General features: G+C 38.9%; 1 protein-coding gene across 1 annotated transcript in view; it reads right to left on the bottom strand.

Annotated features, from left to right (window-relative positions):
• CUNH14orf132 (chromosome unknown C14orf132 homolog) overlaps positions 1 to 22,290 on the bottom strand; it is a 28,684-nt gene extending 6,394 nt beyond the window's left edge. Inside the window, exon 1 of the mRNA XM_089504341.1 lies at positions 22,225 to 22,290. Coding sequence (XP_089360467.1) covers positions 22,225 to 22,290 — 66 coding nt within the window. The remainder of the gene's footprint in view (positions 1 to 22,224) is intronic.
• Between the last annotated feature and the right edge of the window lie 1,085 nt (positions 22,291 to 23,375).

The following is a 23,375-nucleotide window of genomic DNA, read 5'->3' as shown; positions in this document are numbered from 1 at the left end:
AATTTTTTTGTTTGACCAAATTTGCATGAAATGCCCTGCCACTGCAAAATCTAAATAAGAATACATTAAAAAAGAATTATTTTCAAAGTGTATCATTTATCATGTCCAGCAGAAACTGATGTAAAGTAAAAGTGAAAAAAAATTAAAGATTTTCATAAAAATAAATGGATCATGGAAAAGAAAACACAGACTTAAATGTTATTATATAAATTAACAATGTAGCCCTTTCTTGCCCTATTGATTTATTGAAACAGGTCCACTTCAAAAGAGATAATCACGCAAGAAACGATCAATCAATTTGAGTGCATTTTTGAAATGGTTATAGGTTATGCGTTCGGAATCCTGGCATATAGTAGCTTGATGAATTTTCATTTCAAATCCAATTTAGATTCTTTCTGTATCAGGATTTTATCTCTGCTTTTGCCATACTTCATCAGTTTGTCTTTGAATGTTCTCCAAACAGATGGACCTCAGAAACCGTGCACTTTCCAGCTCCATTTCCAGATCCATAAATGGCCATTTTGACTCATTTGTTGTACAGAATCATCAAAATCATCTTACTGTAACTTCTCTCGAGCCATGACAATAATGTATCATTTTTGTGATCAGCTAATGCTGCCAAAATATAGCAATTACATATATGGAGTTACACAGTAAAGATAAGACAAGACATACTGTAAACAATTTCGAGATATCTCTTGTTCTTCAAGAAGCAAACACAATATATCTTGGTTAAAGAGACTGGTCCAGGTCTGTTCTTTGTATAATTAAAGTAGATTCCCACCCTAAATATGTATATGTGCCATTTCAGAGAAACTGCCCCTGGTTTTAGTTCATAGGGTAAGTGTTGCAGGCTTCATCGGAATGGGATAAATGATATCCCCAGAGACATAGTGAGCAAAGAGGTCCACATCTGGAATTTTAAGGAGAACTCCAAGACAAACACATACGCTTATGGTTCTAAACTGTTTTGACGTCTTGTGTACGGATACAATTTTTTCTTCTGTACGGACACAAGTGAGCTAAAACTTGAGACTCTGCCAAGTGAGGATTTGTGGAAGAGCAGGCCATTTGTGCTCTGCTTTTTTGTTAACCTAACTATTCTCACTATTCTCACTATTGTCTCTGTTTATGCATGTTTTCCCATGATAATCTCTTAGGGTTCTCCAGACTTGGAGTTCCTCACTCGCAGTGCCTACAAGAGTATTAATTCTAATAATTAACTCTCTCCTGAATTAACACCTGAAGTTCTCTCAGGTGAGACTTCTTAATATAGTTTGTTTTCTTTGGGGATAGATTGTTGTACTGCACTTTTTTCTGGTGGTAAAATAAATTCTTAAAACGTCAACATCTGGGTTGGGGCTGTAAATATGATATGTGATATCAAGAACGATTCAAGCCTTTCTCTGCTGGAGAAAAGCATTATGTTACTGTGGCTCCCCGGAGCGCTTAAGCATCACCCTTCTTATTTTTGGGGAAGAAGACTTGTTTCCTGACCGGCCTTGCAGATGGCACTAGTCTGATATACTGATGGAGATGCTTCCTCTGCAATGACACAAACGAGCTGAAACGTGAGACTCCTCCGAGTAGGGTTTCACTAGGGTGACAGGCCACTTAAGTGCTTCTTCAGCTGAGCTAGTCTCACGTCTTTCATTTATCCACTCTTTTAGTGAGGAGCCACGTGTATTCAGGAGGTGGCCATACATCGAAGGATATGATGAGCCCCCACAAGCAGCTTATAGTAATGAGAAGGGCTAATGAAAAGGCGCTGGCAACCTTCTACTAAATAAATACTTTCTCACATCACGTCTACCACTAAATCTTTAATTTTTACATTTTTATTTATTGCCTAATATTCTTTCTTTGTTTCCTAGTTTGTTTAACCCAAATATCCATTTATATTTTTCTATCAAAACTGCTCTCTCTTGTCTCTCTGGAAAAGCAATGGCATACAGTTTCATTCTGTGTTATCGGTTATCTGAATTGCTCAGATTCTTACGCCATACATAGCACAAGGTCAGTTCTAGCAGTTCTAGTGATGATAATAATAATAATAGAGAAGTTAGACGGGCTTGACAAGTATGGAACTGGATTAAAATGTCCAAAAAGCGTTATTTTAAAACTTTCACTTTCCAACTCTCACCATGGTTTTTTTTTCTTAAATATAAGTAACACTTAAAAACATATTTTTTAAAATATAATGTAATTTCCTCTTTCAATAATGTTTCTCAAAAATATAATCTTTTGTAATCCTTGACAAGTCTATGAGACTAACACCAGTGTAAATTATTTTCACCCTGTTTGTTGTTAAATAGAATACCTCAGTCTTAATCATCCAGGGGACCCTTTGACTAATGAAAGATGGACTTCATTAATATAACAATAAAGAATCAGCTTAGCGTGGTAGGGAATATAGTAGAATATGCGATAATAATAATAATTGTTCATGAGACTTCTGATTTGATTATCTTGATTTTTTTTCCCCATAAACATCCGATTTTCCTAAAAATTGGACCAATGTTATGTTTTGGAATCCGTCCGTCCCTACAATATCACAGGCAAGCCCTGTTTGCTTTATTACTTTAAATGCGCTAGCTGATCACAGTACAGGACTGGAGCTGGAATTGTTATTTGTGATTAAAATGTGAAGTTGTAAAGTGGCAACTCCAGCACTAGCCTTGGGCTAATTAGTACCCGGCATACAGAATGTGCCGGTGTCTGCAGACTGCACTGTCTATTGTTGTTTGAATTGTGAGCTCATTATAAAAGCATTATCAGTATTATACACTCCAGGCTAATCACCGTATTATTATACGTATAACTGAATTAATGAAACGCTAGAGAGTGAGGCAGTGCGGGGAAAGTGATGTTGTTGGGTAGAGAGGTTTGTTATAGGTGTTGTTCCACTCATGCTGCTAAATAGATTGCTTTGATTAACCAGCTATACCATTTCAGTTACCATGAAGTTACCAGCCCCTCCTGATCATATTGTATTATCTTGTTAAATTCCTCCAGATTTGTATTTTAGCCAGTCCTGCTAGAATAGCTGATATGGGTATCTTCATCCTATGATTATCTCTACCATTGAAATTAAATGTGTGTACGATAGGAGGTGGGCAAACTAGACTTGTTGAGCCGCAAACAAACCAAAGCACATGCTATAAGGGTCCTTAAATGCTTTGGCTTGGCTCTGGCTCGTACCTGTCAAATATTTATGAGTTTGGGCAAGCCAGATTTTTAGCCCAGCTATATGTAGGGATGTGTATTTACAATAAAATCGTGCGGAAAGCCTTTCCTGAAGAGTGGAAGCTGTTATAGCTGCAAAGGGGGCACCAACTCCATATTAATATCTATGTATTTAGAATGTTATATCATAAAAGTCCCTGTTCATATAATGGCCAGGTGTCCTTATACATTTGTCCATATAGTGTGTGTATATTTTTTAGACTTGTGCATTCGTATTCTGGTGAACATGAAAATGAACACGAAGGTACAAACGTGGCGGCGGCAAAACGTAGAAGACACACAACACAAAGAATCTTCGTCTTTGTCTTCGTCTACTAATCTCCCTGGTCCCTTCCCCATCTAGCCTACCGTATCTACTCAGCATTGCAGGGGTTAATGGAAGCGGAAATCCGTTGGTTCGCCGTCAGGGCTTAAAGGGCCGTGCGAACAACTCTATTGATCGCCTGCAGGGGCCTCCTCTGGCATCAACCAATTGGTTGATGTCAAAGGAGGCCCCTGCAGGCAACCAATAGGCTCACTCGCACGGCCCTGTAACCCCTGACGGTGCCACGTGGCCGGCAGAGACCACTGGTCTCCCTGCTCCAACCAATAAAGTAATTTGTACGGACCTTTAACTGTTGGAGCAGAGAGACCTGTGGTCTGTACCGGCCAAGTTGCGGCACCAGGATTTTAAAAGTCTATACGAGCGACTCTATTGGTCGCCAGCAGGGGGCTCGTCTGCCATCAACCAATAAAGAACAGGTGTACTTCATTGGTTGATGGCAGAGGAGGCCCCTGCAGGCGACCAACAGAGTTGCTGGTGTGGACATTTAAAATTCTGGCGCCAAAGCTGCTGCGTAGTCCGTACCGCATTAACCCCGTATTTACCCCTTCTACAAAAAATGGCAAGAAAACAAAGAAAAAAAACGAACACCAAGAATGTACACGAATATTTGCCCGAACCGAACACTGGAACAGCCGAAATATTTGTGGAATACGAAGATTTTTTCCCCCACGAAGATAAAGACAAACACGAAGCGTTGGCCGGCGCCCAAGTCTAATATTTATATAGGCTGGCTCTTTCTTGATTGAAGTTTAAGTAAGTCATAGATGGTTCATGTCATTTTGGAATAACCCAGAAACTGATCCAATCACTTAATATTGTTATTGTGCTTATTTTCCAAGAGGCTTATTTTAAATCATTGGTGGAAATTGGGCGCAGATCAGGATTAATCAGTGCATTTTTTAACGCGCTAACGTCAGAGATGTGTTTTTCTTTCTAAGAATGACACTAATGCCATGAAATATTCATGCCTGTTGGATGTCAAACCTTCGCAAGGACAATCAGTGCATTAGGACTAAATTCTCTGCCAGGCAATATGTCCTGGAATTATTTACAGAGTGCGTTACCATTGTTTGCCATTTGCCTCAACATTAAATACATCATGGTTTATTAAAGAGAGCGTGTCATAAACAATTCATGCAGCTTAAATAGTAAGTTGACATTTTTAGTCAACTAGAAGTACAAACTGAGATCTAAGGCTGATATCCCAGTCCAAATTGTCTCACCCGTAACGTTATAACCCCATATATGCAAATAATGATTAATGTGTCTTTAGGACCCTTACATTTTCACAACTAGCTAGCTTGTCTCTGGACAACACCTCGATGATGAAGTATAATTGGACTTGTCATTTGGATAATGCAGACATTAAAGTGGTTCCAAAATAAACACATTCGAGACATGCAAGCCTGGAGTGTTATAGGACTGTAATATCTCCAAAACCAGTGATTAGTATACCCGGGAACGTTCTGGGTTTTGCTCGGAGACTCCGGGAGAAGCGCCGCTTCTCCATTTTGCCGTCGGAAAACTTCGGGTTTGCGGGAGCGGCTCCCCACTCCCCGCCCCTTTCCCAGTTTAAACAGCTCGCAACGTCAGCAAGACCACCCACCAAAGGCAATAGGACCGCCCACTGATGGCAGCGGAACTTCCCTCCCACAATCCGCAAGGAAGGGGTTCCGGGTAGCCGGAGCCATAAATGTACGCTGATTAGACTTTTAGTAACCACAGGGCTTTTGCCCCTTAAGGACAATGGGTTGTCCTGAAACCCATTAAAAACAATGCATTGTGAGCCCGTACATGTATGGGCTTTGTCATGAAGGGGTTAAGGAATATGTCTATTTAAAGATTCAATGAATATCAGCATATCAGCAGCTTTTTTCGAGGCTAGGGCTTGCAAAGCATCTCAGCAAATGGCCCTGTTGCTGGCTGGGAGTCATGACAGTCCTAGACTCATAACCCATTTATTAGCTATACTTTACAATGGAACACCCACTTGCATTACAAATATTAGGCTTTTGCCGAATCAAGGCCAATTTACAAAATAACAATTGTAATAATCCAGTGAGTCCTGTGGTCATAGCGATAACATAAAAAAATAATTAGACTCTCGAGTTGAATTTAATCATATAAAAATAATCAGCAAAGTTTAAGAAGCTTTTTTTTAGTTTCTATGGCAGCAGCCTATCAGTGCCTGGATTTGTATCACATGACAGTTAAACATTCCCTGGAAAAAATGTTGTAAGATGGTCTTGCGATTTAATCATCACAGTGTTTCTACTAATGCATTAGATACAGAAGTGTTACATTTAGTAGAGCGTTTAACTGTGATGTATAAAGCACAACAGGTATTTGTGAATAAACCCAATAATATTATTTCGCTTTTACTACCAACTAGTAGAGAGAATTATCATTATCGATACTGGTCAGGGTTACCCCATGGTCCAGTCTAAATACCCAGACGCCGTTAAATATTAAAAGATGGAAAATGTATTGAGGTTTGAAAAGAGAAACAAAGGCACTGGTTCTATTGTAGCCAGAAAATTATATCATTTCATAAGACAAATTAAATTGCATATTTACGAAGTCCACCATGAAGACATATTATATTTATATATATATCTATATATATATATATATATATATATATATATATATTCCAACAACTGTTATATTGGCTACATGTCACAGTTTATCTGAAATTCTCTTAGAACAAATTTAACAAAAAAATTTGTGAAAAGATTGCGATTTGGAATATATGAAATATTATCTATTTACCCTCAACTGCACACCCAACATCAACTGTATGATGGAAAGGAAAGAAGTCATTAACAGATGTATGCACCTTTCTGAAATAAGTTATATGCACATCAATGGCAGTCGGAACAACAACAACCATAGATATTTTTTTTTTTTTTAAATATCTCAAGATTATCCCAAGATTCTTCCAGTTCAAATCTTGAGATACGATCTGTGTCCTTCCAATGGTGGGGAATGAAGAGGGTGTTGGCTTAGTTCAAGTGAATGAGGTCATAGCGTGATAAGCTGTTCTCCTCGTATGATTTTGTTGATCTCAAGTAGGTTACAAAAAATGTCCACTCACGATCCGACAGTTCAGAAGGACACGTAATTGTTTCTCAAAACATTGGATCCCACTTCAAATTTGCTCACCCCAGAAAAAAGACCCTCGGTTAAAGGAAGGGGACTTTGGATCCTACACCTAATTTATTAATAAATCATTAGGGGGTCTACATTAGGGTTTTAACAGAACCTGTTGATTTCTCTGATATAGTTTCATGAGAATTCTACCAATAAATAATAGGAGGAAGAGGTTCCTTTAGAAAATACTCAAGGGAAGAAAAGATATCTTACCTGCGCTGCCATGAATGATAGGTCCATGGTGGAGGTGGTTGGAGCTTCTGGTGACCTAGATACAGTAGCAGACAGGTAACTAAGATCCGGTCACTCTGTTTGATGCCTGCATCCTTCCAGTATGTCCTGTGTGTGTGACGGGGGGCGCGTGGACCTTTTTAATCCTCGCTGACCATTCTTCGCTCGCAGTCTGAGCTCCCAGGCATTATTTTCCAAGGCGTACAAGCTGCCTCGCAATGACCGGACTCGGCAACCAACGCTGTTGTTTTGTTGGTTTGATGGGTTACGCTGCTTGTTTAACTGGCAGCAGTACCATGCATTGGTAACCCTTTCACGGCCAAGCCTGTCACGTTGGCTGTACACCCACCAGAGACAGCACTTCTAGCTTTTTGTATACATCTTCTGAGCACGGTAGCCTCTGTACGATAGCTGCATATAGTGGATTATTCTTCTTTTATAAGGCTGTTTATTTTATTATTATTTTCCTCCACTGTTTCAAAGGACCTGGCACGGGATTTATAAGAGATGGCAGAGTGTCGTCTGCTTCCATGAATGCGAATTTCATTTACAAAGTGCCTGGATGGTTAAATCAGTTTCTATGGCAACGAAAGCTCCTTAGGGACAGAATGAATGAACATTGCTATTGACGATGAAGTTTGAAACAGATGCAGCCTCCGTTTCGGACGTAGGCGCCACAGTTTGGAGCTTGGACTAGATGAAAACAAAATCTGTGGACTATAAATCCCATCATGCTGTGTGATGTCTCTGTTTTCTTGATCTAAGGTGTCAACACTCTACCTAAATCATAATATTTTTCCAAGGAAGAGGAAAAAAAACCCAAGAGCTTAAAAGCAACCCATAAATCAGCACCTACATTTGTCACTTTGTCTTGATTGGTTACCATTTCATTTTCCATCAGTGAACTCATATCCTCGAATCACTCTCTATTTTCTAGAAAAATAGATAATTCCTTTGATACAAGTAGGCATAATCGATATATTTTGGAAAGAACATGATGGGACTTATAGTTGACACCAAGCTGGGACACCAGAAGTCCTCCGCTCGCTGATACAAATCAATGAGTTGGTTAAATTGGAATAAAAATAATTGTGTATTTATTAAATTTAATCTATGTCAAAAAGTAATCATCTGAGAAACTTCTTGTTTCAAGGTTTATTGATCAAGTCAAGGAAACCTGATTGAAAACCGTGTTGTTATTCTGTGAAAATGTAATTTCTCCCTTTGAGTTACTATAGTAGATTATTATCTAATATATAATCGACATTATCTGACATTTTTAAACCTGTGGATTGCATCAGCCATCACCCTACCTAGAGATAAAAAATTAAGTGTGGCATTTTCATCATTTCCACTTACTTTCTACTACTTTCTGTACTATAGTACAATATTAATCTTTTTTAGTGCTTCATATACAATATATTTTTAATTCACTCAATTCTGACATTTTTCTACTAAGCAGGTAGATAAATCCCAAGGAGCAGGGATGTATTTACCTTTGCATCTATCCTGGGCCTAACCCAGGACATCAGCACCTAACAACCCCCCCCCCCCCCCCGTGTCATCGTCGTTACCACTATTGGGATACAACGTCATATCCTGGAGTTCCACATAGTTAGCTATGGAAACTATGGCGGACTGTGCCGACTGGACCCAATGCCCAATGGGACCACTGGGGAATAAGTGATCTTCGTTTTAACCAGCCTTGAGTAGTGGTGTTGTAGGGAGACTGACGCTCCATGACATGAGGAAGAGGGTCTACAGCCCCCATTAGACCTGCCAGGTTTCCACCTTAAGCTTAGTTGTCCTAGGCCAGAATACATCAATACCAACGAGATGTTTAACCCCTGCGATGTCTTCCTTTAGTTGTGTTCTATATTAATATTATTCTACATTAATAGAAGTATTCTATGTTAATATTCAGATACTAAAACTATCCTGAACGGTGTGTGTTGCTATTATTTAATATAGAGAAACATATTTCTCATCTCTGAGTTATTGGGAATCTAAAAAAAAATCCATGAAATTATCAAGGGAATCAATCTCTTTATTTAGAGAATGAATGATTAGGTTAAAAACAAGTTATAGCAATATTAACAATATTGATTAACCATATTGTTGGGTCTCTGCTTAGAGAAACACGAACACAAACCTTTATAAATATTAAGTCAGAGTATTTAGGACTCTTTCAATGCAAATGGTTCAGTTCCTAGAAGCGTTTGTAAAGATGGGTTTTCGGTGGAAGAGTCTGTGCTCTGAGAATAGCAGGACGTTAATTGTTGAATGAAGGATTTATATGCGAGAAGTCAAGATGGAAACGGGGTCGTGAATATACATTTCCTCTCATCCTGCCAGACACAAATAGTCAGTATAATATTTCCTAAATCATGTACGGCCAGGCTTTATGGGAATACCTTTATATACCATTCCCAGGATTTTTAACACCTAGATATCAGATACCTAACCAAATCCATAGAACTCAACTGGAAATGTTCTAACTAATGCTTTACTTAACAACACATGGGGGGGGGTGGAGACCTATAAACAAATACTGGCTTACAACCGGCTGATGGGAAATGTGAAACAAGCCCCAGCATGGTAGGAGACGATTCTAGGGAGGCAGGCAAGCAGTCATGCCTGGTCTCCGTAGATTAAACAGGACGCCGCTATATTTTGTACTGAACAACATGTATCCGATTTATCTTTAGAAAGGAGAGCCAGGGAATCGCTCATCGGGCTGGCAATTTGGCGTTTAGGGAGTAACCTGTCCTTCCTTCCTAATTAGCTGCTTTGTTTTGTATCTTATAATTTATTATAATAAAACATCATGGGATTATCCAAAGCATGGCTGCCTTGTTTCTTGTAGGACAATACGAAAAAACCCATAAGCAGCGGGGTAGGTGCAGGTCTTAGATGCCCCTTAAGGATTCTATGGGTGCTTTAAATCTTTGGCTCTGGTTATTAAGTATGATGAACACACAAAGTATAAATACTTTATCCGTAATATTAATATAGAGAAGTGTGGCTTATTCTCATGCATGTGCATTAGTCATAGCCATTTAAATCCAAAATAGGGTACATATATTGGGGGGCGGGGGGGGCAGCAATTTGTGTTGTTCAAGTGATGGATGATACTGAAAATCCTTTGCTTTGGGGCAAATGAGAAGTAAATCCAGATTTATCTGCAACTTGCCCTTTTTTGAGTTTTGGGCACATGCTGCATGCTGTAGGTTTGCATTAGTGCGGGGCAATGAGCACCGACTCCAGCCTAGAGAAACAGCAGCTGTGGTTAATGTCTTCAGAGCGCCTCGACTTATAATTAAATCCAACCGATCCCATCCTAGCTAATAAACACGGAAAATCATTTACACGAACGCTGGAAGATTCACGGAAATGTAATTAATTGGATTTTTCTTTGGCTAATATTTGAAGACCGATAATTAGCAAAGGGTCCCTGTGTATGGTACGGGCGGCTGGGTAGGAGTAACAGAGCTTTAAATGGTTTTATTCTGTTTATTAGCCTTGGAAGTCATGCCGGCTTCATTCAGTTTATCCTCCAAAGCGAGGAAATTGTAGAACTGATTGGCTATAAAATCTAGGATTGATTCCCAGTTCCCACCAATAATTGGCTTATGACATTTTATGACTAATTATGAAGTCATCCGATGCATGTAATTTGTTCCCCGGATTTTTAATAGCCTTAACTGTTACAGTGCCAAAGCAATGAGGTGTGTGTTACTTTCATTTAAATAATCTGGCAATTCCATTTGTATGTTTTATTAACCATTAAAATACTGCAGATGAGTTTGTGATACTCATACCATGATGGCAATTTGTTACTCAGTAGTTTAAAGCTGGATTTAATACACATATTTTATATAATGAGGAATAGAGTCAGTAGAACAATTTATAAACACATACAATAGCACATACGATAACACATACGATAACACATACAATAACAAACTGGTGCAAAGGAGAAAAGGCCCCTGCTCTTGCGAGCTTACAATCTAGTCGGTGGTTGAGACAATAGGAGAGGACGGCTTGAATGGGGATGAGTTGATCTGGTTCCGATGATGTGTTGAAGCTGTGGATTGTTCAGATGGCTTTGATTATGACGATGGCTGGGAGTAATGGGAAGGTATGTTGTACGCTTCCCTGAACAGGTGGGTTTTCAGAGAGGTTTTGAAAGTCGCGTACGAGGCAGAAAGTCTGATGGAACGGGGAAGGGAATTCCACAGAAGGGGAGCGGCGCGGGTGAAGTCCTGCTTTCTGGAGTGGTACTTGTATGTAGTTTCCCTCTGGTGTAACTCCAGTGTAACTCTTAATTAACCACTTATTAAAAGGCCACTTTCCAAGTAAGGTCTAGAAATTTATAGGGCTGCCTCACAAGAGGTCAGATAAGGTGATTGCATACAGGAGGCAGACGTTTCACACCTTGGCTAACAAATGCAATTAAGCTACACTAGAGGGCACATTTGAGAGCAGCAGGATAAAGACATACCGGGTGGAAAACAGGGGTAACAGCAGAAAATGAGGGGTTCATGTGAAAGGCGTGATAGTCATACCTGTAAGAGAAGGAGATATGGCCGACATTAGTGATAACCAGAGGAGTAGTTGGGTGAAAGCATGAAGACCAGGGATGGATGTCTGGATAGTCCGGTGTAACTCTTAACTGCCCACTTATGAAGAGGCCACTTAGGAAGAGGACACAACAGCTACATTTCCAAGCAAGCTGTTATAAAGTTATAGAGTTAGCCATAGAAAGAAAAAACAGCAAATCTGGTAAAAGGTGATGCCTTTGTTGGGTAACTGAAATATGGTAGATTGCAAGCATTAGAGACTTGAAAGCTTTCAATCTATTATACTTAAGTTAGCTGATAAAGGTATCATGTTTACCAAATATAATTAGGATAACACGCATTAATGTACATAGGCTTTAGCATGATAAAAATGCATTGAATAACGTTGAGATAAGCACTATTTGCTTGTAATTGAGTAAGATATTCACCATACTTAAATACAAGCAAATGTGGCACCTTCCACAGAAAAAAACTGTTATGTAACAATAAATGTTAGTTTGTAGCGGTTCAGAAGTAGTGATATTTATAAAAGTTTCTGGCGCCATCTAGTGGACAGAAAAGATCAGTGCACTTTCTGTCATGGTTCAATAGTGGCTTAGAGTTCCAGATGTTCATTTCTAACTTTCTAAAAGTAAAGATAGGGCAGGGGCGTACCTAGAGTATTTGGCACCTGGGGCGGATCCTGTATGTGGCACCCCCCCCCACACACATACACACTTTAAAACTGCATAGCTTCTACTGTTATATACGTTATATACGAAGGTGGTACAGCATTACTGTTATCATTATATACTGAGGCAGACATTGACGGTGGTACAGCATAACACCTATAACTATATACTGAGGCAGACATTGACAGTTGTACAGCATAACACCTACCACTATATACTGAGGCAGACAATGACGGTGGTACAGCATAACACCTATCACTATATACTGAGGCAAACATTGATGTGGTGTAGGCCTACCACTTCATTAGTAGTAGGGATGCACCAAAACGAATTCTGGACTGAAACCGAAAATGCAGCATTTACCTGGCCGAAACCGAATATGAACCCCCCACACCATAAAAAAAAAATCTAACACTTTTATTTAAAATAGGACAAAACAATTAAATAACAATATATATATATATATATATATATATATATATATATATAATATATATAATAACAGCAATCACATTCCTATCATGCCCAGGTATACCCAGATTCCAGGATGTACTCGCAGACATGACATGATAGGAGTATGATTGCCCTATCTAACCCTTCTCACTCCCTTCTGCCCTATCTACCCCTTCTCACTCCCTTCTCCCTATCTACCCTCTCCCTCTTTGAAGTTCACTTACCTTTGAGGAGTCCTGCGGTGGGGGTGCAAGGCCTTTGTCTCCCAGCTCTGCCACTGGAAATAACAGTATAGAGTGATGGGAGTTATGATGTACTTTAGAGCATAATTATATAATGGAAAAATACATTGGAAATGGTACAGCATACCCATCACTCTCACACACTTACCAAGCCACACCTACCAATCCACACATACACTAATCCACACATACACCAATCCACACATACACCAATCCACTCTCACTGTCACTCTCACTGAATGCTTTCCTCTTTTCTCCTTACAGCTCCTTTTCCTCCTCTTCACTTCTCTTCTTCAGTTCTTCTGTCTTCTTCCGGTTCAGAGGGCACGGACGGCGGTGGGCGCGGCTTCAGTGTTGTGCGCCGGGATCTGATAACAAACCCCGGCGCACAGCAGATGTTGCCGCGTGGATCGCAAGGGAGCGGTATCGGAGGTCTTTAACAGACCTCCGGCTCCCTTCAGTGATTTTAAGATGGGTTCAAGGGAGATCTTTGAACCGGCTTAAAATCACTCAAGGGAGCAGAAGGTCTGTTAAAGTCCTCCGATACCGCTCCCTTGCGAGCCTGCTCCTCCAGCGGCGGACATTGCTGTCCGTCTCTGGAGGGGTGCCGGCAAGTTGGCACCCCCCTGATGAGCGGCACCCGGTGCGGACCGCCCCCCCCCGCTAGGTACGCTACTGACATAGGGTTTACTTTTGTAGTATTTAGGCTGCAATTTACAATTATCACCCAGGTTGGCTTCGCTTAGCTGAAAATTCTCAGAAGTTGGAAGATAAATAGAGTTACTATACACAGAATTGCACAAAAACCATGTGCAATGGAAATTTGGAAAATCCAGATGGAAATCCATGTTCCTAACTTGTTTGGTTAGGGTATGAAGGTCTTCAAGTTAACAAGTTTACCTACCTAAGAAGGTTAAGATTCTTGATGGGTTCATCCGCCAAGTTTAGAAGTATGACTACTGGGTTCGCTTAAGTTACATTTAGAAGATACAGGTCTGTTTAATAGAATCTTTTCATTAAGCAAGCATAGGATGTGATGGTGGCAAATGAGCTACTATGTCAGCTATGTGAACAATAAGTTCCTCCTAACAAATTTAATGAGCTAACAAATATAATGTCATAAAAAGGGTAATACTTTCCTTGATACTGTTATTGGACTTCCAACATCCAATGGACTAACAGCTTCCATAGAACATAGGTTACCCTTGCACCTTTGGGGTTTTTTCTAACACATTTTAAAGACTATATAGAATGGAACTCTTGATGACCTCAGATCCATGTGGCATCATTGCAAAATCATTCATTTATACTGAAACAGATATTTCCCTGCATGCACAGGATGAAGCTCTGGAGGGTGCTAATACTCCACTCGGTGACTTATCCATTGAATATAAATCTGTTAACAATGTGGGATTTGTTTTCAAGGTTTAAAACATTCTGTAGGCAAAGAGAGTCCAGATGTCTGACTACGTCATGTATTTTACATCTACCCTTATCACATACACAGAACCTCATTACATAAAAAGCATTAAACAAAGTACAACATACACACCTATTTCACAGGCAGAGAATTGCTAAGGCAATGATGCATTCTAAAGCCAGAGGGCCAGAGGCTTAGATAAGATGTAAGGAACTTCTACATCTCCGAGAGAGTAGTAGATAAGTGGAACAACCTTCAGGCAGAAGTAGTACATTTTAATAAAGTGGGGACATTTAAGCCTACTTGGGATAGGGATACTGCTATACTATACAAGGATTAGTTGCTGCCACAATCTGTATATATTTGTTGGTACAAAAATGCAAACCCTTCATCTGAAAAAGTCTCTCCATTGGTTCCTCTAAATCTTCCTCCCATATTACACCGCTACACATACAACCTTTATAGAGAGAGTGGCATGGACTCTCTATATTAGCCTACAGTACAGAGACAGGTGTGCTTTCGGAAGGTGGCAGGCCAACTGCTCCTTTTGTCCCGTAGGAAATCACTGGTTGTCTCCTGGAGTTAGTGGATCATCTGTGGTCCTTACTGGCATTCTAGCCCAGCAACTGCTTCAGCGAGTCGCTTCTCCATTCATATCATTCAGATATAATGATCTTTAAGTAAGCAAACTCGTGTTAGGATTGGTCCTCAGGGCAAACAAAAGGACACTTCGATAGCAGTCAACTTCAATTATGGTTAATTTGCATTATTTCTTTCTGTGTGTATATATAAATTATATTATATATGTCTGTGTGTATGTGGACATAATCTAGGATTCACTCTAGTTTGTACGAACAGATAAAGAAAAAAATCTATATAAATAAAATTCCAGAATGTTGGTTAAATGTCCATATTTGCCACCCATTAATTGCATTGTATACCAAACCCAAGGATTACTTTGGTCACAGCCAATCACATGAAGCACCAGTTTGGGGTATTTTTTCAAATTTTAATATCCATAGCAAGGGATAAAATGCCTTTTCTAATTCCCTTTCATTGTATCATTATTAATATTAATTGATTTATAACGCACCATCATATTCTGTAGGGGTTTACAATGGCTAAGGAGAACATAACAAGAAATACGAGATTACAATCCAGATGGAGGGGGGGGGGGGTTATTTCACACAAGAGGTAAAAGCCATTTTTTGGCATGCACCAGCCATACTAGTTAACTAATAATATTCTGGACATAAGTCGAGTTAGGTGGGAGGAAGGGAATTGGTATGTTAGAAGTGGGTCTTCTAGGTGGGAGTCTGATTACCCAGGGATGGGCAGTCCAGAGGATGGGGTAGCTTCTTCTACTTCTTTGTCCCCCATCATGTGTTTCGACTTCTAGGGACCGCAATCCAAATGCAATTTTTTTATGTTTAGGAATATTCAAAAATATGTTGGGACTTTTCTACTTTTTGCTAAAACTCCTGCAGGAACCTCCTGCTGGTTCTTCTCTGCCATTAAATTCTATTTTTATATATATATATATATATATATATATATATATATATATATATATATATATATATATATATAATTATTGCTTCTATATTATAATAACCTTATTTAATTGCACAGACATTTGGAGTGATTTAAATCTCATAAAATGTAAAAAGAAAGCGTGTAACTCCAGAACTCCAAAGACATCTAAGACAAAAAGAAGACATTTCATGGAGACATTATTCCAAATATTATAACCCCGGGCAATGTGTTTACTATAAAAAAAAAAAACTAAAAAAAAAACACTTTTTGCTCTGCTAAGCAATAAAGAGAATTGTAATAATGCAAATACTGAATATTTCTCTAAGCATTCCCTATTAAACAAAAAAAAATAACAATTATGTAAATCAATGTTGATGCTATATTAGCTAAATCAAGAGGCTGAAAGTTGGAAGCTGTTAAATTTAATGGCATAAAATTGTAATAAAATGGTTTTCTGTTTAACAACAGAAAATTATAAAATTCAAGGCATGTGTAATAAGGGAAGTCAAGAGTTTAATACTGTAGTTTGATGGATTAGATTAAGCTAAAGTGCACTTAGATTTCCGTATAATTTTTTTATTATTTGACCTCATTTCTAACCTTTTACGCTTTAACCCCTTAATGACAAAGCCCGTACATGTACGGGCTCAAAATGCATTGTTTTCAATGGGTTTAGGGACCACCCATTGTCCTTAAGGGGTTAATTTATAGATCATAATAATGCAACATTCCAATAGAATAGAACACAATCCACATAGTATTCACAGCACATAGTATGCGATGACAGAAAGGTCTAGCAAACATAGGCAATGTATCAATCAATATTTAGAAAATGCCAGCAGGGGCTGTTATATTAGGGGAGAAATTGATCACAGGGACCAAAAAATTACAAAAAAAACTGTATTTTTCCCACAGATCTCAGGAGTGCTTAATGGCCAAACATGTACTATACACCATGAGACCTACCCATAAGGTTAGAGCTAGACTTTGAAGAGACCCAGTTGCCCCCTCCTTGGAATCTGCCCCAGTGGTTTTGTGAATCTCTGTACTGTTGAATTATTTTATATCTGTTAATGGCTTGAACAATGATTTAGGCGGCCAGCAAAAAGGGGTCTTGATTGGCCTGGCTAAGATCTGACAATGAAATGCGCTATACATTTAGTGAACGTATTTCATAATTAAAACATTTAATTGTGATATCAAAGAAAATATCTGTTTTGCCACAGCTGAAGCTCATTACAGCCAGTGTGTTGCAGTCAGTAGCATGGCTACTATATGTTTGCTGATGTTTCTTTTAATTCTGTTTTATATTTTCTTGATTATAATTCTGTATTGTCAATATAGTTAATTTCTAAACAAATAACACAATTCTATTTAAGTGTCAAACTTTGGGGGTGCTCCATTGATTGATCTTGATTTAGCCACAATAATTCTGACTCTTACCCTCCCTTTCTCTTTAATTTCTTTCCTTTCCCTCTTCCTTCTCTGTGCTTTCCTTTCCCTCTTCCTTTCCTTTCCTATACATCTTCCTTTCCCTCTTCCTTTTCCTATACATCTTCCTTTCCCTCTTCCTTTCTCTCCACTCTTCTTCTTTTTCTCTTCTTTTTTTCCTTATGTTCCTTTTCATCCCCTTCTATTCTTTAGAACTTCATTTTTTAACTTGTTTACTATTAAAATTTCCGTGGGCTATCCTTTACTGGTCCTTAAGAACTAGATTTACTTGAAATAATTACAATGCATGAGGTGGATACAGTAGCCAAGTAGGAAATGGCAAGTGATTGGGTTAGTCATTATCAAACAGATACATTGTGTTACTCCAACAGGCAGACTGGATCTAGTGCTGTGTTCCCTGTATGTTTGGCTTCACAGAAATTAGTTTGAAAGTAAAAAAAATTACTGTAAAGATATTATATTATCTGCATACATATATTGTATATCATTCATTCAATCAATAAACGGAGCAGCTGCCAGCATCCAGATGTTTTTGGATGTGCTCCACTGTTTGCTATATATTAATAAATTCTTGACTTGGAACGCATCACGTCAGTGTGACACGGTACGGCGCACGCTTTTTTTTCCTTTAGGGGATTTCAATTAAAATTCACATTTATGGCACGTTATTTAGCAATCAATTACAGTATGAATAGTAAACAAAGCCATCATTTCTAAAGGAAAAATGTAATCATAGGGATGGGTCTCTCAACACCAAACAAATATAAAGCTAATTAATCATTGTCAACACATCAGTCTCATTAAACACAGTTTCAATTAATTATGGAAATCGTTTTATTCTTCAGAATGTGTGCGTTTAGCAAAATCAGGATATTCTCTGAAGGTCATGCTTTGAATTTTGAAAACATCTTTCCATGCTAAGGAGATTTCAGTCTGTTTGATAACTCCTTGAGGATTTTTCTATTCTAGAAATGTTATCTTTATATCTCAGATGAGAAGATAAATACAACCTTTGTATAACCTCCAATTAGATGACTTTAATAAATATTACCAGTGGAATTATTTTGACAGCCTTGTCTTACAGCACATTAACCAAGAGATTCTGTCTTGAGGACGGAAGAGTTGCATTGTTGTTCAAGTTCCTAATTGAATCGAGTATCTTCTCACAAGTAATCAAATATTTATTCTAAGACCTACCGGGAACACATACACCTGTCTCAACAGGTAGGACCTCCACTATGGGGGCTGTGCTGGCTAAACACAGTTCTTTTCTCCATTGTTCATATCAGCCGGTGAGCTGGGGAGCCTGATCACCTAGTAGAACGATTTGCCCCCTCGTTATGGTGGTAGAGGGGCTATTCCCCCCGGAAATAGCCATTCTAAGCCACAATACGCCACTGAAGAGCAGCCTCTGGTGATCTATCACCCTTCTATGTATCTATATGCAATGTAAATATTTTTTATTTATTTTTTGACATGCCCTTCTCTTTTATATTTTTAATTGAACCCAGTATGGTTAAAAAAAAAAAAATCATAGGTTTTATTGCATAGTAAATGTTATGGTGGACATCCCACAACTTATGTCTCCTACCCTCAGCTGTTTAACTACTCACTTTGACTGGCATACAAACATGGTATCAAGATTTTTCACAAATTTTGACTTAGCTTTATTATTTATCTGGCCTTTCTTCTACTTTTTTGCTTACTTTAAAAAAAAAAAAATCCATAGAGATCGATTCTTTCTGAAGATCTAAAGAACATCCCAATGGAAAATGTTACTGCAATGCTATTTCTAGCGCATTATTGTAGAATAATTAAACCACAGGGAATAAGAATAATGACTCCAGGTAACGGTTTAAAACTAGAGATAGTGTAAGACTGTTTGACGCTAAAAACACATCTCCAAAATAACTCATTGATTTTGAGAAATTTCGTTGAAAAAGATGTGCAACAGAATAAGGAGCCGGAGAGCCCAGTTTTACTGGGACAGATCTTGAATGGAACTGTGTTCATGGATTGCGCTTGTCCTTAGAATTCTCCTCTGGAACATAGAGTAACAGTATTCTTAAGATGCCATGAATGCTTTTTGCTCGTAATCAGTGGACTTATTAAGCTCAATGCCAACTACACCCAACGCAAGTTTTTGTGCAAGTTGGCTTTTGAGTGGTTTCCATTTGTCAAGGCTTATAACTGAAGCAAATAATACTATTTTAATGTAAGAGCAAGTATAATTTTAAATAAGAGCCATATATAAATGGTCCAGTTAGTTCTCGCTTTACTACAATCCCTATAAAATATGTCATTTACAGAAAAGAAAACAGTAAAATCAGTTTGTGGCAGCATAGCTGCACCTGTCAGATCATATCAAGAGTCTTATAACATAATGTGACTGATGAAACACAAAGTGAAGTATTGCGTTCAGCTGCACCAGATGGAGACACGTAAAACAAAAACACATTGCAAGACAATGAAAGAGTTACAAAGAGGGCAGGCTGAAAATCCTTATGTCTCAAAGAAAGTCACCAAAAAAAAAACAAACAACTTTCGCAAAATCAGCGGACCTAGACATCTATTTCATGCACCAGGAGTCCTCCTAGCGTAAAATCATATTTTGGAACCAGAAGAATGTTTGTAGAGTTAAAGTTTAGCAAATGTTTGTGGTAGGACCTTCCCTAGAGCTTAACCATAAGACGTTAACATTAAAGTGCCATATGTATGCTATATAGAATTGGGATGGACTAGGAATGGCCCTATTGTTCCCAAATGACTTTAGTGGACCCTTTGGCTTTGGAGCCCCTACTTTTGTGTACTTTCTTGCTGACGTTGGAAAGAACCTCATGGAAGTTCCTGCTATCACCTTGACTCCTTATACGCCAGATCCGGTGCTGGGTTAAAGCAAACCTGGTTTAAGATTCCACAGATGCTGGCGCTGGTTTTGATGCATACAGTAACCATAATCCTTTTCCAGGGCTGTTCTTCTTAAAAAAGTAAAGTCTGGCCTAAGGAAAGCACTGATGTAGAATAGTGTGGGCCCGTTCTATAAACCACTCTGGGTTTTATTCACTAAATCTGGAGTTTGCAGATGAGTTGAATGTTTCTGCTGGCTGATATCATTATGTATTATGAAGGACCAACCCGAGGAAGCCCTTCTTGCAAGATAAGCTCACTTGGGTTGACCCTTCATAATAGATAATAAAGTTGATAAAATGACATGTCAAACTCACCCGCAAATTCACAAAGGCTCGCATGAAGTGGCTCAGACCTGTGATAGGTGAAAATGGGCAACTTCTCAACTCACTAATTCCCAACATAACTACAGCTAAAGTCTACTCACCTCATGTCTACCGACTGCTAAGTTGCAGGTTGCTATGAAAACAAGAGTACTTGTATAAGATTAAATTGGGTTGGGTTTAAAAAGGTCTCCAACTTGACAAATCAACTCCTCAGGAGAAGTGAGTTGACCCAAACTCCATTAAATTTAAAAGAGCCGCCCAACTCTACTACGAATTTGCCAGTTTGACTTATTGGAAGCATGGCAAATGCCAGCTGGATGATAGCCCAACATGTCTGATAGACTAGACTTGACTTTTTGTAATTAGAAAAGCTGATGTTCAGGTTGACTGGTTTCAAGTTACATCAGTGGAGTTACCTGTCTCTGTACCTGACAGCTCGAACCTTAATGATTTAACCTAACGGTTGTATTAAGACTTCGTATATAGAAAGAACATTCTTAAGATAGTTTCTGTTGTTTAAAGAGATGTACGGTAATAATGTTGAGTTGAAGCTAACATGAGACTAAACCCTGGTACTTATACATACCAAGAATCGTACTTATACATACCAAGAATCATCCCTGGTTAGAATGATAATTCAGACTTGTTTATTTTTTCACTAGTTACATTTTTAAATCTAAAATAGAGAACTCCATATCTATAGGGAACCATAAAACAATCATTTGGTAAACCATGTATGCAAGTCCAAGAGATCTGTTCAGACATGCATTGAGTAAACTAAATTAATAGCTGTGCGCAGTTTTGGAAAGTTAATTGTTGATAAGAACAATTATTTATCTCTTCTTTTAAAATTTTATTTTTTTTATCATATTCTGGTTCTCAGTGTGTTGGCCCTGAGGAAACTCAGTCCGCAGTGCAGGCCTAGCAGTATGTCCGGGGTGGGGGGGGGGGGGGTTGGTGGAGCCGGTGCTAGGGGCCCACGGGGCCACCTTTACTACCATGGGGTCATGTAATGCACATTATGTGACCTTGTTGGCTGGTTCGCAGTACTGGGTGTACTCCACTGATGGCGGCCCTGGGTATAGGCATGATGCGGCGCGTGAGGAGGCAGAACTGGTTTGGAATACAACATAAACAAACGGAATTCTATACAATTTGCTAAAATAGCGTGGGAGTTTCAACCGTTGTTGATTCTAATAACTCTACATTTTTTAGCCTTTCCATAATTCATAGAAAAAAGGCTTGTAAGTGCAGCTAATGTTGCCATTTTAGTGTACGAACAAGTATCATGTCAAATAGGTCCGTGCTTTGAGAACGAGCAAGCTGTAATATACGCCTGCTTGATGCGAGTCACATCTCTTCTCACTGCCCCGCAGCTCTCTGTGCCAACCCCGTGCAAAGCCGTCCGCTGCCGATTACTGTAGCGGAAACACAAGAAGCGCTTCACTTAATAAAAAAAAGTCTAAACAAGCAATAAATGGACTCAAATCCCATATTGCAACCAGTTTGAATTTATTATATTTTGAGAACTGATGGTTATTTTTTTGGTAGGGTTGTGGAATCTATTGCGACAGTAAATATCAGGTACCACAAAATAAAATTAACCCATGTGAGGATGACAGGACTGGACGGCTGGATATGTGTGGCTGCACACTATGTTTTTATGCTCATTTACATACCTTGCGGGACACGGCCAGGAGTGCCCACTGGCATCGGTGGGCGTTCCCACTGATGAGGGTGGGCATTGCCGCTGACAAAGAGGAAATGGGTGGGGATTGTTACTCCCGCGACCTGGAGGAGTCGAGAGTTCCAGGTATGCTCATTTAGTTGGATGGAGCACTTGGGGTTTTCAGCCAACGACCAACTGGACACTTGCCCAGGCCTGGAGAATGACCGTGTCTATGAGCGGAATGATAACAATATGCCCTCTGATATCATACAAACATGTTCTAAGCAGTTGGCATTCAGTAATATTACCTGTAATAAAGTACAAAAGAATAAAAAAAATAAGCTATCTCAAAACCATATTCACTTAAAGAAGGGCTGCCACCAAAGCATACACTTGTTACAAGCATCATGGATATAGGGACCAATAATTAATCTTTAAGATCAAGAGCCTGTTGTATCAGAAGGACAATTTTCATGTCTTTTTTTTTTTACGTTCAGCAAGTGTTTAGGCTGACATCAGGTCTGGACCCCCGAAATATCCACTTGGATAGACCATTCAACTTTTTATAGAACCATACACTCATTCATCTTCTCCTGCATTTCCATCCAAACAGCCTGCCTTTCTCCACGACATACACAATATTACAGAACACTTCTTCTGAGGCGACAAGACACACAGAAGGAAACCATCTGGTTCTAGAATAGAATTACATCTGCCGTCTAAGGGACAAGATCTATAAATATAAACCTAGTGATCTGAAACAGTATTAGGAATTGTCAGTTGGGTTATAAAGCCTTATTACTTCCATCACGATGAACGTCGGGAAAAAAACTTCAGTGTAGACTCATCAGCTCGGTGTATGATGGTTTTAAGAATTGTTTAGCTGGTAAGCAAGGTCCTTCACGGGGAAATGTGAATGCCGCGGTTGTTTTTAGGTTAGTTTTAAATCTTTGGGGTGTGCACAAAAGCATGAAGATGTCTAAAACATTAGACGAGAAGAACATTTGTAAAAAGATTTCAAACGTGTCCGGCATCTTTACTCGCACTTGGGCAAATAATTGCTCTGTATGGATAATAAATTTCAACCCTCTCATATTACTGTACTTATAAAGAGCAAATGCCAAGGTGTTTCTCGTCAAAGAAGGGCCGGACTGGTCATGT

This window comes from Sceloporus occidentalis, unplaced genomic scaffold (assembly GCF_023333645.1).
Source record: "Sceloporus occidentalis isolate IW3139 unplaced genomic scaffold, rSceOcc1.0.p SCAF_267, whole genome shotgun sequence".
In the NCBI taxonomy this organism is placed as follows: Eukaryota; Metazoa; Chordata; class Lepidosauria; order Squamata; family Phrynosomatidae; genus Sceloporus; species Sceloporus occidentalis.
The sequence above is the reverse complement of the archived record's forward strand: the minus strand, read 5'-3'. Positions and strand labels throughout refer to the sequence as shown.